The sequence below is a fragment of the Musa acuminata genome, chromosome BXJ1-6 (assembly GCF_036884655.1).
Source record: "Musa acuminata AAA Group cultivar baxijiao chromosome BXJ1-6, Cavendish_Baxijiao_AAA, whole genome shotgun sequence".
Lineage (NCBI taxonomy): Eukaryota > Viridiplantae > Streptophyta > Magnoliopsida > Zingiberales > Musaceae > Musa > Musa acuminata.
In genome coordinates this window covers 19,664,953-19,679,246 of record NC_088332.1, presented here as the reverse complement: position 1 = coordinate 19,679,246, position 14,294 = coordinate 19,664,953, and the positions used below count along the sequence as shown (strand labels likewise).

Here is a 14,294-nt window from a genome sequence, read left to right as displayed (position 1 = left end):
TTAGTGACTGTATATGATTAAATTAAGTAAGGTATGTTTGATGTATAGAGTCAAAGCAGACTTTGGGGCAGCTATCAATAAGAATATTGCATGAACAAGTAATAAGAACAATTAAGACATCAATTTAAGTATATTTGTCATTTTTTTAGATAGGCTGGACAGATACAAAAATGTCATAATAAATAAGGAGAAAATAAAATTAAGTTATTTTTATCATGTCCGATCCAATAACCATACCTGTGGAGTTTAGTGTAAATTGTTCTAACAATATATCATTAATTGGACTGACTATGAATATGCTTATCCAATGAACATAAACCATGCAATTTAATTATACTTGATTTAAAAAGGTATGAGAGAACCCGAGATAAAATGCCACTACCCTTTCACCTCTGCACTTGATTTTTAACGCGTTCCAGATCGTATCTAAGACGACCAATGAAGCCATGTAGATTGATGCTTATTAGGCATGTCTCAACTTTCCAAGTCAAACTAGTGACACAGGGGAAGAAGCTGTAAGGAAGCTTCAAGCTGTAGAGGTTCGAATATCTGAACGTGATCCAAAGAACATTCTACGACACCGTATGTGCTCACCCCACAGCTCATCGAAAGAAAGGCAACCACTAGTCCATACCCCACCTTATGTGGGGCCCTATGCACAGACCGACCCCCGCAACTCATCAAAAGACGTCTATCGACCACTCCACGAACAAAAACAAGCAGCAGCAGATAAAGCTGCAGGCGAGCGGCGATCTACAGATCATGGCTGCTTCCATCCACCACTACCTCCTCCTCTTCCTCTTCAGCCTCAGCCTCCCCTTCGCCTCCGCCATCAACTTCCTCTTCAACTCCTTCTCCGCCGTCTCCAACCTCACCCTCGTCGACGACGCCCGCGTCGAAGACTCCGTCCTCCGCCTCACCAACGACTCCAATTACTACTCCATCGGCCGGGCCTTTTACCCCGACCGCCTCCGCTTGGCCTCAGGCCCCGGCCAAGCCCTCTCCTCATTCTCCACCTCCTTCGTCTTCTCCATCCTCCCCGAGATCGACAGCAGCCCTGGGTTCGGCCTCGCCTTCGTCCTCTCTAACTCCACCTCCCCGCCCGGTGCTCTCTCCGGCCAGTACTTTGGCGTCTTCTCCAACGCCACCCGCCAGTTCCCGGCGCCGCTCCTCGTCGTCGAGTTCGATGCCGGGCGGAACCCGGAGTTCAACGACCAGGATGGCAACCACGTCGGCGTCGACCTCAACTTCGTCGAGTCCGCCGTCACCCACACCGCCGGGTTCTACCGGGCCAACGGATCGTCGACGGAGCCCGAGTTCGTGCCGCTCGACATGCGATCCGGGCGGAACATCCGGGCGTGGATCGATTTCCACGGCCCTCTGTTCCAGATCAATGTCACCGTGGCGCCGGCCCAGGAACCACGGCCGCGGTGGCCGCTGATATCCTACACCGATCCCGTGATCGCCAACTACGTGTCGCCTGAGATGTACGCTGGGTTCTCGGCGTCGAAGGTGAAGTGGGTGGAGGCGCAACGGGTGTTGGCCTGGAGCCTCAGCGACACCGGCGCTGCGGCCAGGGAGCTCAACACCTCCAATTTGCCCGTTTTCTTGCCGCCGTCGCCGCCATCGTCTTCCTCAACCTCTGTAGGACTTATAGCCGGCGTCGCCTCTGCCTGCCTCGCCATCGCCTTCCTTTGCGTCTTGGGACTGTACTACCACTGTAGGAGGAGGGGAAAGGCGAGAATCCGCAAAGAGGAGGAAGAAGAGGAGTGGGAATCGAAGTACTGGCCAAGGAGGTTCAACTACGAGGACCTTTGGAGTGCTACCAATGGGTTCTGTAAGGAGCGGTTGTTGGGCTTCGGTGGCTTCGGCAAGGTCTACAGGGGAGTCCTCCCTGCCTCGATCTCCCGCGGAGCCGATAGCGGCGGAGGAAGTGCAGCAAGGGAGGCGGAGATGGAGGAGGTGGCGGTGAAGTGCGTGTCACACGACTCGAAGCAGGGGCTGAGGGAGTTCATGGCGGAGATATCAAGCATGGGGCGGCTGCAGCACCGGAGCCTGGTCCACATGAAGGGCTGGTGCCGCAAAGGGAACGAGCTGATGCTGGTGTACGAGTACATGCCCAACGGCAACCTCAGCCAGTGGCTCTTCTCCGACGCAGAGCACCGGCCAGCGCTGGCCTGGCCGGCGCGGCGGCGGGTGCTGGTGGACGTGGCGGAGGGGCTGCTGTATCTCCACCAGGGGTGGGAGCAGGTGGTGCTCCACCGGGACGTGAAGAGCGCCAACATACTACTCGACGGCGACATGCGGGGGCGCCTCGGCGACTTCGGGCTCGCCAAGCTCTACGAACGCGGCGCCGCGCCGTGCAGCACCAGGGTGGTGGGGACGCTGGGCTACCTGGCGCCGGAGATGGCGGTGGCGTCGGCGCCCACGGCGGCGAGCGACGTGTACAGCTTCGGGGTAGTGGTGCTGGAGGTAGCGTGCGGGAGGCGGCCCATCGAGAGGGCGGAGCGCGTGGAGGACGACGACTGGGTGCTGGTGGACTGGGTGAAGGAGGTACACGCGGAGGGGCAACTGGCGGAGGCGGCGGACAAGAGGATGGAGTTCCCGGTGGCGGAAATGGAACTGGTGCTGAAGCTGGGGCTGGCGTGCTGCCACCCGGATCCGGAGCAGCGGCCGAGCATGAAGGAGGTGGTGGAGCTGTTACTGGCTGCAGAGTCTGTCGGAACTCCTGTAGCCGAGCGCAATGCCCAGCAAAGCTCATAGAGTTGCTGCTGCTTCTTCTACATTGAGACCTCAATCCTCAAACATCAAACACTGTCATTACCATTGAAATGCCAGAGTATTAACAGAGTGCATCACAAGCCGCATTGCTTGGTTTCAGGCATTATCAGCCCCTTGGTGAACCAATGGATCCTTATGATGCTTTGTTCTTTAGAGAATCAGTTAGAAGAACTGATGGGACTCTTCCATCACCTGCTAACTTAGAGCAAAATGGTCTCGGATCATAAAGGAACGACCTCATTCAGCTTCCCTGAGCCCAGAATTGGATCCCTGCAATTGGAGTTGCGCAGCCTTTCTCTTTGCTGCAATATCTGAGACTTCAATGATCATCCTCTACACATCAAGAAAAAAAGTATAAAGTTAGATTATTATGTGCTCGGTCTTATTATAATATTCCGTCTGTAATCTTGCTGATCCATCTTGAAAGATTAAGAAGAATACTTCATTGGCCAAGACAAGACATTGTGATGCCGACTCCCCGATAATTATATCACCTGTCACTACTCAGAAATGGAATGTATGTACGGCAAAAGGGTTTAGGTACTGCTGCATTTAGACGATCGAACTAACTCTCGTGTCCTAACGATCTAACCAAGGAAAAAAACGAACAACGACAAACAGCACCTAAAATAAAAGAGGGGTGACATCGACCAAATTATGATGGTCAAACATGAACATGAACATGAACATGAGCACTGTGCATGGCCAAAAAGGAACTCAAAAGCTTCATCCTTCCACTTCCTCGGTGATGGGGATATAAACAGGAATAACCTTTGTATAGGAACAAATACTAGAAGACCAAAATACGCAGCGGAATAAAATGGAAACACAATCAAACAGAACACCAAGATATACGTGGAAAACCCCTTCAACGTGAAGGGTAAAAACCACGAGGCAAACTAGAGATAATCCACTATGAGAATAATGAATATACAAATCTCAATCTCTTGCCCAAAACCCAAGCAACAACCACAAGAGAATAACTGGGATACAAGGATCACGTTACTGCCCACAATATCTAAAACCTCCCAAGTAATCACAGCAAGAGCCTACTGTAGATTTGATCTAACCTGAGATGAGAACACTGCTAGATGATTGTGAACAGTCTCTCTGCGTTGTCCTTGTCTTCTTCCCTTTCTTTCTCTTCCTTTTCTGCCTTGTTCTCCTTCTTCTCTTTGGAATCTCGTCGCTACAAAGATCTGCCTCGTTGCTGCCTTTTTATAGCTTTAATCTGCCTCTAAAACGCAGCCACCACACCCCCTAATCTTAATTAGGGTTAGGTTAAGAGGGGGTGTGAGCTGTGGGCTGATAAAGCCCACATGGGCTGAATATGGGCCATCAGCCCAACACTCGGGTCATCAGATAGTTTGTGGGAGAAGAAGCCAGCAAAATTCCGCTGCAATGGATGATGGTCTTGGAAGCCCATGGTGATGATGATGATGATGATATCATGAACCAGGAGTTCGGAATACATCACTGTTATGTCTACAGGAACAAAAAAGATGACAACCCAATTCAAATGCCTCTTTAAACGTTTTGTATTCACCTTCTTCAGCAGCAGACATACAGTCTCAGAGACAAATCAAGCTCTTCCCATCCCAAATCTGCAGTAACCAAGAAAGTAGGACACAACTAGAAGTAAGCGTAGCAGTTGAAGGAGTGGCAGAACAACAAGTCAAAGTGAACGAGTGAAAGGATTAGGAGGATTGAAGGAGTGGCTTCCTACTAAGTCAAAATCTACTATACTATTAAATGAGTGGTTGACCTTTGACACCATCCCTAGAGTTGGATCCACCTTCCAATAAGGTGGTTGACTTCACGATAACCCTGTCCTACCTTATCAGCATTGGCTTGTAGTACGTAGGCATTGAGAGGACTAAGTCTTACCTTGACGAGGTTTAAAGGAATCAAGTGATATATATATTAGATCTGATTAATATATATATATATATATATATATATATATATATATATATATATAATTCTTTCCGAACGAAAAGAATGATAAACACACAAGTGGATTCAATGATTCAACCATTAGACAAGTTTGTTTTCTGGAGTGGAAAAAACTAAATGATGATGCCTATAATATAAGTCTAATTGACTTATTCGTGAGAGTGTATATTAAAGCATGTATCGGGTCCTCTTCAAATAACTTAGACCTTTGAGAATTATGATCACCCAATCATACTTTTAATATCGGACAATTATATGCATCTGATATTTAAATTAGTAAAATAACTCGGGAAGAGTATTTAGGTTAGAGAATTTAGACGTTACTTCATATTTTATGAAGCACTCTTTTTAGGGGCCCCAATCTAATGCATTAATAGGAAATACTTGAATGTCATCGTAACCACGCATGTAGTGGTCTTTGATTGATTGCATATAATTTGATTTGATGTCACATGTTAAATTTCGATCGGTTGGTCATTGTAATCATATCACTTATGCATAACGTTATTGAGACATAAATAGTCTATTTACTTTTAAGGATAAACTACATATAACAGAACAAATTAGCATGCACAGTAATAATTAGCCAAAATATTTCAGCATCAATAGTGATTGATTTTCTAGGAATAAGTTTTCTATTTTCATTAATATGCTAATTTTATTTTTATATTTTTTATACATTTGTATAAATATTTCTTTTTAGTTTGCACTTATAATTAGAACTAATGTTCTCAAACGAGCCTCATCGACTGGGGTGGATCATAGTCAGCAGTGTTAGTTCAACACCTTTTTCAAAGTCAACGGTGGATCATCAAATGCGCATTGACCAGTGGACTTATGCAGTTGATGGGTGTGCATTGACGGCATGCAAACTAGATTCGCATCTTGCCCACGTTTGTCCACTCACTGAGGGGTGACGCGGGGCCCAAGCGAGACTCAACCAGTACTTGCGAAGGTAACCAACCATTCAGGAACACACAATATCATATCATAGCATATCATATCGGAGGCCCATCCTCAATTCGCGTCGACGGCCCAGTACACAACGGTCCTATCGATGTGTATATATGACAATTGACATGATGCGTCGAAAGCTATTATCTTTCTATCAGTCAAGGTCAATTTACTAAGAAAAAATCTAAGATTTTACAGTATAACATCCTTATTTTTATTATAAAAAATATATATTTTTTTAAATAATATCTTTAAATTAAATTATTTCTAGTCATAGATCCATAGGTCGATCTGAATATTACAATATGGGTTCGATCGATTTGGATCGAATCACTTCGAATTGAGTCAGGTCTAACTGTAACGGATCAGGTCAAGCTTTGTTAAATTTATAAATTAGTATAGCCAAAGTATTTTTATTAAATCAATCCAAACTTCTACTAGTATGATTCTAAATTATTTAGTGTTTTTTTAACTTTTATGATTTTAGGATGAATACATTTTTAAATATGAGATTTTTTGGGTTAAATCAGTGATTTAAGTGTAACTTTTTGAATATTAATCAAATCTATCTATATTTTTTCTTAACTATTAAAGTGAGATGTTTATATGCTTAGTATCACTTTTTTTTTTATTTTGTATAAATTTATGATAATTAATTTTTTAAACAAGATATTTTTATATTGAATCTATGATCGAGTATAATTTGAGTAATCAAAGGAATTTAAACTTCTTCAGAACTACTAACACATGATTTTAAGATATATAATATTAATTTTTCTAATTTTTATTAGTTTAGGATGATTAATTTTTCAAATAAGGTATTTTTAGGTTGAATATGTAATCAAGTATTACTCGAGTCAATTTCCAACAAATTAATTCAAACTTCTTCAAAATTACTAACATATTGTTATAATATTTTAATATATATATATATATTTATAAATTTATGATGATTAAAATTTTTAAATATTATATTAGCTCTCCGGTAATTTGACTATAAGTCTAGGTAATATTACTGTCCCTAGGTAGTATACTACTTGATGTATAAATGGTAGCACCGCTTAGTGGAAGGTAGCACTATCCATTTGATAAATTAGTTTTTTTTTAATATGTGATCAGTATAGTTCGTATAACCGAGTTAATTTTCATCAAATCAATCCAAAGTATTCCAAATCTGTTAAAATATATTTCTAATTTATGATAGATTAAGGATAAATTAAATAAAAATATTATATTTTTAATATATTTTGTGAATGAGTGTAATAATTCGAATGTGGTATATTTTCTAGATAATTTAAGATAATTTTATATAAAAATTAATATATATTTTAATATGTTCAGTGAATAAGTATAACTTAAGTATAACCTTAGTGTAATGACTAATCTAAGTAAAGTATGAGGCGAAGGAGGAGGAGGAGGAGGGGAGGGAGCGAGGAGAAGAAAAAAGAGAAAGAGGAGAAAAGGAGGGGACAAGGGAGGTGAATGGCGGAGAGGGAGAAGCAAAGGTAGAGGGGAAGGAAGCTAAGGGGGAGGGGGGGGAGATGACAAAGTGAGAGGAGGAGGTGATGGTGAAGATGGAGTGGGAAGAGGAATAAGCTAATGGGAGAAGACGACATAGTGAGAGGAGGGCAATGGAGGTGGAGTGAGAGGAGGTTGGGAAAATTTGAAAAAAAAAAAAAAGAGAAGATAATCTAAGGCTTAATTAAATCAAATTAAATACTTAGGAGTTAGTTGAATTGATATGATTTAGTTCATCCAAAAAAAAGATTCAATTTGAATCAAATCTAATTAAAAGATAATCATTTTCCTTTTATGATTTTACTTAGGGTATTTTGATAAAAATATTAAAAAGAAATACCTCAAATAAAAATCAAATATGAGGGCATTGCTAGTCATAGGTGCCTTGCAAGCCAATCGTGTGAGTGATGACATGTGAGACATGACACACACTCTTTTTACTTATTATATTATTTGATATTTTATCACTTTATATTGCTTGTTGCATGAATATTTTATGATATTCATAGACATGTGCAATGAGAATCAGATCGTGATGAGATCACGATAATGAGACCGATTCACCTCTAAACATAAACCCTAAATAATCATAGTAATAGTTTACTCGAGAGAGACATCGAGATAACCGGATAGATTGGTGTATTGTATACCCATCCATATGATGAAGGTGGCTTGTCTCATAGTTACTCGTGTGGGGACATTAGGGATACAGTGTAGGTACTCATTAGAAAATGAGTTCACTAATTGATCCGCTCACGAAATATTGGATGGTTGATGATACCTTATTGTTAAATAATGATTTTGTCGTCCCAGTAGTGTATCTGGTCCTTAGAGTTGAGACACTACGGATATTTTGTATGAGTACTCCACTCTTTGATACCAGACTTATAGGATTGTAAGTTTCAGATTTAACACAATAAATCACCGGGAGTGATAGCCAATAGAGGATCATATGCTCTTAGTGTCATGAGAGGAATATCCTATGTATTTTTGCTTAGACAAATCCATGGCCAAGGTCATTCGGATTGAGAGAGAAAGAGTTCTTTTAGAGAATCCGATTAAAGAGAGAGACTTGAGTAAAAATCGTATAGGCTTAACAACACCATACCTGGTATACAATCTCTGGGATATTAGATGGATGAGGGACTATAGATATATAGTAACTGAGGATAAATAGGTTTAAAGGATTGGAGTCCCTTGTATCGTCTGTCAATTGTGGTGTAGTGGCTTAGTACGTCCGTAGTCAATGAGTCGAGTGAATTATTATAGAGATAATAATTTACTGAGCCAAAAAGAGTTCTAATAGGTATGACTTATGACTAGCTCGATATTAGGCTTAGAGGGTCACACACATATGATAGGTGTTGCGATGAGTAGAGGTTCAAATATGAGATATCTATTGGAGCCTATATCTTATTGGATATCCAATAAGCTCCTAAATTATTGAATTCTATGGATGAGGTCCAGTAAGAGCCAACGTAAGATTTATGGGTAGAGACCCACTAATCTAAGAGGCTTGGGTAGTTGGATGGAGATCCAATACCCAATATGGTAGAATCCATTAAGGTAAGTTGATAGGGGGCCTCTATAATTAGGAGAGAACCAAAGGGCCATGGGCTAGGTTCTTTTTAGTTGCCACCTCCTATTCTCCTCTCTACCTCTCTTTCTTAATATATAGCCCCTATTTGGGGCATGTGGACAGCAAGAAGGTGCTCCCCCTTTTTGATTGTGTGGTGCGCACAATAAGAATGATTGTGCAGCGATTTGCAAAGAATCTTCGTAGCCTTTGCCATGTGGATCACCACTAAGAGGAGAACAGTTGACCTTCTTCATCCTCTCCTATAGATCTATAGGTTTTCAAGGATATACGATCTCCTTAGGTAACATATCTTTCTTATACGCGTAGTTATCAATTTCGTGAGTTTTTGGGCACCAAATTTTGCATGATGATGAAACATTCTTTTCTACGAGAAATTCTAGGATTTCTATTTTTTGTTCTTCCATTGCGTATATAATGTTACCCTAGATTTCCTAACAGTAGTATCAGAGCCAGGTTGCTTATGCAAAAGATTAGTTTTTAAACTACGTGAGTTATGTTCAATCGCGTAGAAATTGTTTTGCATGATTTCTATAATATTTTTATCATAGTTTTTAAATCCGTGCTACAAATTTTATTACTATTAAGAGGTGTTTTAGAGAAGTCTTTTAATATCAAATTTGTTGATGCAAAAGAGGCAGAAAGAGCAACAACTGTTGCTGCCCTATACGATGGCCAAAGGTTGCTTGCAGCCTTGGTTGAGAGCTCTCAAAGGAGTTCTCAACCTAGCCACCAAAGTGGGGCAGAGTCCCTGCAACCAGGGATTCCTGGCTGCAAGGGGCACCTTAGGCGGCTAGGGTTTCCTAGCCGTATAAGAGACCATAGTGACCAGGACTCCTAACCGTATAGGGCAAGCAGGCGACCAGGAAACCACCCAAGGTTGCCCTACAGTCACAGTCTCCTGGTTACAAGGGACTCATTGGTAGCTAGGGTTTCCTAGCCACATAAGATAGGCCTGTGACCTAAGTTTCTTGGCCACAAGGGAGTCATTATGTAACATCCCATTAGTCCCACATCGGAGTGGGCAATGTGTATGATTAGCTTATAAGGGCCTGATGAGTGTACTACATTAACTCTCGCTTAAGCATTTTGGTCCGCGATTGAATGACCAAAATGAAGTTATTGGCAGGTGAGAGGGCTCGAGTAGGAAAGGGCTACCCGTGGATGGAGTCGAGAACTCATCACGACGTGGAGCCACCACTGAGTTAAACCTCACATGCACTATTCTAGGGTTCGATCTGGGTTATGTCGGGCCTTGACGAGGACGTCAAGCTAATTGAGTTAGGGATATTGTAACATCCCATTAGACCCATATCGGAAGTGGGCAATGTGTATGATTAGCTTATAAGGGCCTGATCAGTGTATTACGTTAACTCTCGCTTAAGCATTTTGGTCCGCGATTGAAGGACCAAAATGAAGTTATTGGCCAGTTGGCTCATCAGACTCGGGTCGTGACATTTGGTATCAGAGCCGACCTAGCATTTGGGCAGGGTGAGAGGGCTCGAGTAGGAAAGGGCTACCGTGGATGGAGTCGAGAACTCATCACGGCGTGGAGCCACCACTGAGTTAAACCTCACATGCACTATGCTAGGGTTCGATCTGGGTTAGGTCGGGCCTTGACAAGGACGTCAAGCTAATTGAGTTAGGGATATTGTAACATCCCATTAGTCCCACACCGGAAGTGGGCAATATGTATGATTAGCTTATAAGGGCCTGATCAGTGTATTACCGCTTAAGCATTTTGGTCCGCGGTTGAAGGACCAAAATGGAGTTATTGGCTAGTTGGCTCATCAGACTCGGGTCGTGACACCTTAGTGGTTGAGATTTCCTATACACCTATTATATATATATATATATATATATATATATATATATATATATATATATATATATATATATATATATATATATTAGGATCGAAATCGGCACTAAGAGAGGGGGGTGAATTAGTGCTTTTGTAAAAGTTATGTCGATTAAAAAATCTCATTCGATAAAATCATATCGAAAATATGTTTAACTTAAAAATATTCGTAAGAATATAATACAACACTTTTTTCTAACTATAGGAGAAAGAGACTCGTTAACTTTAGAGAGATTACAACACTTTTTTCTCAAGTATATTTTCCCTATTTTTTACTTAATTTTGTGCTCTTCTCATCAGAAATAATTGGGGTATTTATAGACTCCAAATGACTTAAAAAATAAAGCCAAAAAGGTTTTATCCTAGGTTTTCTAGGTCCTAGTGGTACCACCACCTATAACACTGACATTGGGAGGTACCATCGCCTAGACTGGTAGTACCACTACTTGACACAGTCTGGGAGATTATGTCTGGGTGGTACCACCGCCCAGTCTAGTGGTACCATCGCCTAACAACCTGAAAAAGTATACTATTAACTTTTTCAGCTCGTAGGTGGTTCCACCTAACCTTGGGTCACCGAATGAGCCTTCCACTTGGCCCAAAATAGTCTTAACTTAGGCTCAATAGGCCCCTAATTGAGTTGGCATGGTTACACCCGAAACCAACTCAATTATGACATAACTACGACCAATTAAGACATAACCGATTACAAGACTAGAATTCTATGTTGTCCGGCATATCATTGGTTTATTCGATGCTTTGTCCGATCCTTCAACGCATTGTCCTCTCTTTTGGTATATTACCCAATCGACATATTGACCTCTCGTAACTTTCGATCTACTTGGCATAATGTCTGATCCTTCGGCTCGATGCTCGAACTTATAGCACAAAGTCATTATGCTGGCATGTCGATTGATCCTCCGTCCGACGTCCAATCTTCTGACATATTCACTCTGGCCCAACATCCAATTCTTCTTACTTTAATCGATATGTCTTTCCTTGATCGATGTTAGTTCTGCATCACTCAAACACACATTAGATCTTAACTTCATCAATTGATTTTATCATCAAAATATGAGATTCAACAATCTCTCCCTTTTTTATGATGACAATCAATTGATGATGGAGTTTAAACTAAACTCCCCCTATTAATATGCTATATTGAAATAAACATTGAATTTCAAATTGAATTCAAGTCAAAGTAATTTTAATCATGAATATTTCATCATTGCATGCATCATAATCAGAAGTTAAAAAATTACATGCATAAATACCAAATCATCATGTATATTTTTAAAATATAAAATCATCATTACATACATGATTCCAAATCATCATTCATAATTTTAAAATATAAAATTACATCATACCATGCATAATCATCATAACTTCTCATTTTATGCATCATCATAATATCATGAGTATTTTATGCATAATTTCATATCATAACTTCTTCCCCTTTGTCATCAACAAAAAGGAGAAAAGTATAACTATTAAAATTTTGAAATATGCAAGCTAGTAAGATAATAAGTTTTGCATCATTTTAGAATATGCAAGCTAGCAATTTTGCTTTTCTTTGCGACGTACGAGCTAACAATCTTTACTTCTCGTTTGAGATATGCAAGCTAGCAATTTTGTCTTCCCCTTTGTTATTGTAAAAAAAAAGAGAATAATATAATATTATACTTTTTTTTCCCTATATATCAATTCTCTTAACATCACATAACATATATAACTATAAATACAAAAGAATTATACATAATAAAAATTATGTCAAAAAAGATATAATATCAAAGATCATGTGAATACCAAAAGATATGATTCATTTTGATCTCCTTTAAAAAAAATAAAAAGAAATCTTAGGAGACTGAATAGTAAGAGAAATCTTAAGTCATGGATTTTGAAAAAGATATTCTTTTTAGTAAATAGCAAAAAACAACATAGGAGAATAAAAGATCTTGATTCATATATAAGAAATCTCAAGTTGTAAAGATCATGATTTATATATTAAAAATTTGAAGTTATAATTCCTAGAATTTAAAAGAAAAATCATGATTCATTTATATACTTCTCTTTTATATATAGCGAAATAAAAAATGGGAGATAAAAGATCTTGATTTATAAAAAATTCTCAAGTTATAATTTTGAGAAATCAATAGAAACCATAATTCATATTGATAATTTTTCTAGAAACATAAGAGATTAAATAAGAGATCTTGATTCACAAAAAAATCTCAAGTATCAAATATCGAGAAATCAAGATTATGATTAGGATAAAAACTTATTTAAATTTAAATAGTTAAATCATCAAAATTACTTTCAAAAGATTCAAAATGACATAAATAGATTTATTAATCTCTTATTAAAAACTCAATAAGATTTTAGGGATGAATACATTTTCAAGAATAATGTATTCCCTTTTTTTATGTTTTTCAGTTAATGTAATTTATTTCATACAAGTATACCTTTGTCTTTTATGCCAAAAAAAAATATACATCATGGTTTAAAATTGAAAAACAAGATTTATCACAAGAGTCATCAAAATCAATAAACCATAAATCACAAAAATCATCGTTACTTCAAATCATCATGCATCATTAGATCATCAAATATGATTTCATTAAACATAAAGTATTTTCAATCAAAATCATTTTGTTTGTTATAGGAATACATTTTTCTTCTTAAGTGAATCTAACTCTTCATACTTAGTGCCGTTAGGACCGAAATAGACATGAAAGTATTTTCAATCAAAACATATCGGTTTGGAAATCTTCTTCCAATAAAGCCATATCGGAAAGATGTTTAAACATAAAACATTTACAAGAGTAGTAATAAGCAGGTAAAGCAGTTGCAAAATAAGTAAACAAACAAAGAAAGGGAGGCACACCAATTTTTGTAGTGGTTCGGTCGTCGTGAGTTACATCCACTCCCGATTCTTCTTCACTCGAGGTCATCGGCTTTCACTATTGATCTTCTTTCAATGAGCGAAAATCAACTACCCTTACAACTCTTTCTCCTTTTCACAAGTTCAGGAGAGAACCTTTACACCCATCTATTACAAGTATTGCCTTAAACTCTTCCTTAAAACAACCTCTAAGCATATGGAGGAGGGAACTCAACTTTCAAATAGGGTTTACAACCTTAGAATCATAGAGTTTTGGTTATACTTTCATGCTTTCTGAAGTAGGAAAGATTGGGGTATTTATAGATCCTAAATGACTTAAAAAATTAAAGCCAAAATTTAAATCCTCGAGATTTCAAGGTACTAGCATTACCACCGCTTGTGTTGGGAGGTACCATCGCCTGCAGCAATGCCAATGGGCGATAGCACAGCCCAGTCTGGCGATACCACCACTTGACACAATATCAGAGACTGAGCCACTAGTTGTTCCATCGCCTGACCCAACTTTTGGGTCATTGAATGAGACTTTCTCTTAGCCCAAAATAGTCCTATCTTAGGCCCAATGGGCCCCTAATTGAGTTAGCATGATTACACCAAAATCTAACTCAATTATGACCTAACTACGACCAATTAAGATACAACTGATTACAAGACTAGAATTTTATGTTGTCCGACATGTCATTGGTTCATTTGACACATCATGCAACCCTTCAGCGCATTGTCCT

General features: G+C 39.5%; 1 protein-coding gene across 1 annotated transcript; it reads left to right on the top strand.

The window, feature by feature from the left end:
- The first annotated feature begins 478 nt into the window (after positions 1–478).
- LOC135676601 (L-type lectin-domain containing receptor kinase S.1-like) lies at positions 479–2,903 on the top strand. Its single transcript, XM_065187959.1, has one exon. The coding sequence runs from the start codon at positions 643–645 to the stop codon at positions 2,761–2,763; it is 2,121 nt and encodes a 706-aa protein (XP_065044031.1). The 5' UTR covers positions 479–642; the 3' UTR covers positions 2,764–2,903.
- Positions 2,904–14,294: the final 11,391 nt, after the last annotated feature.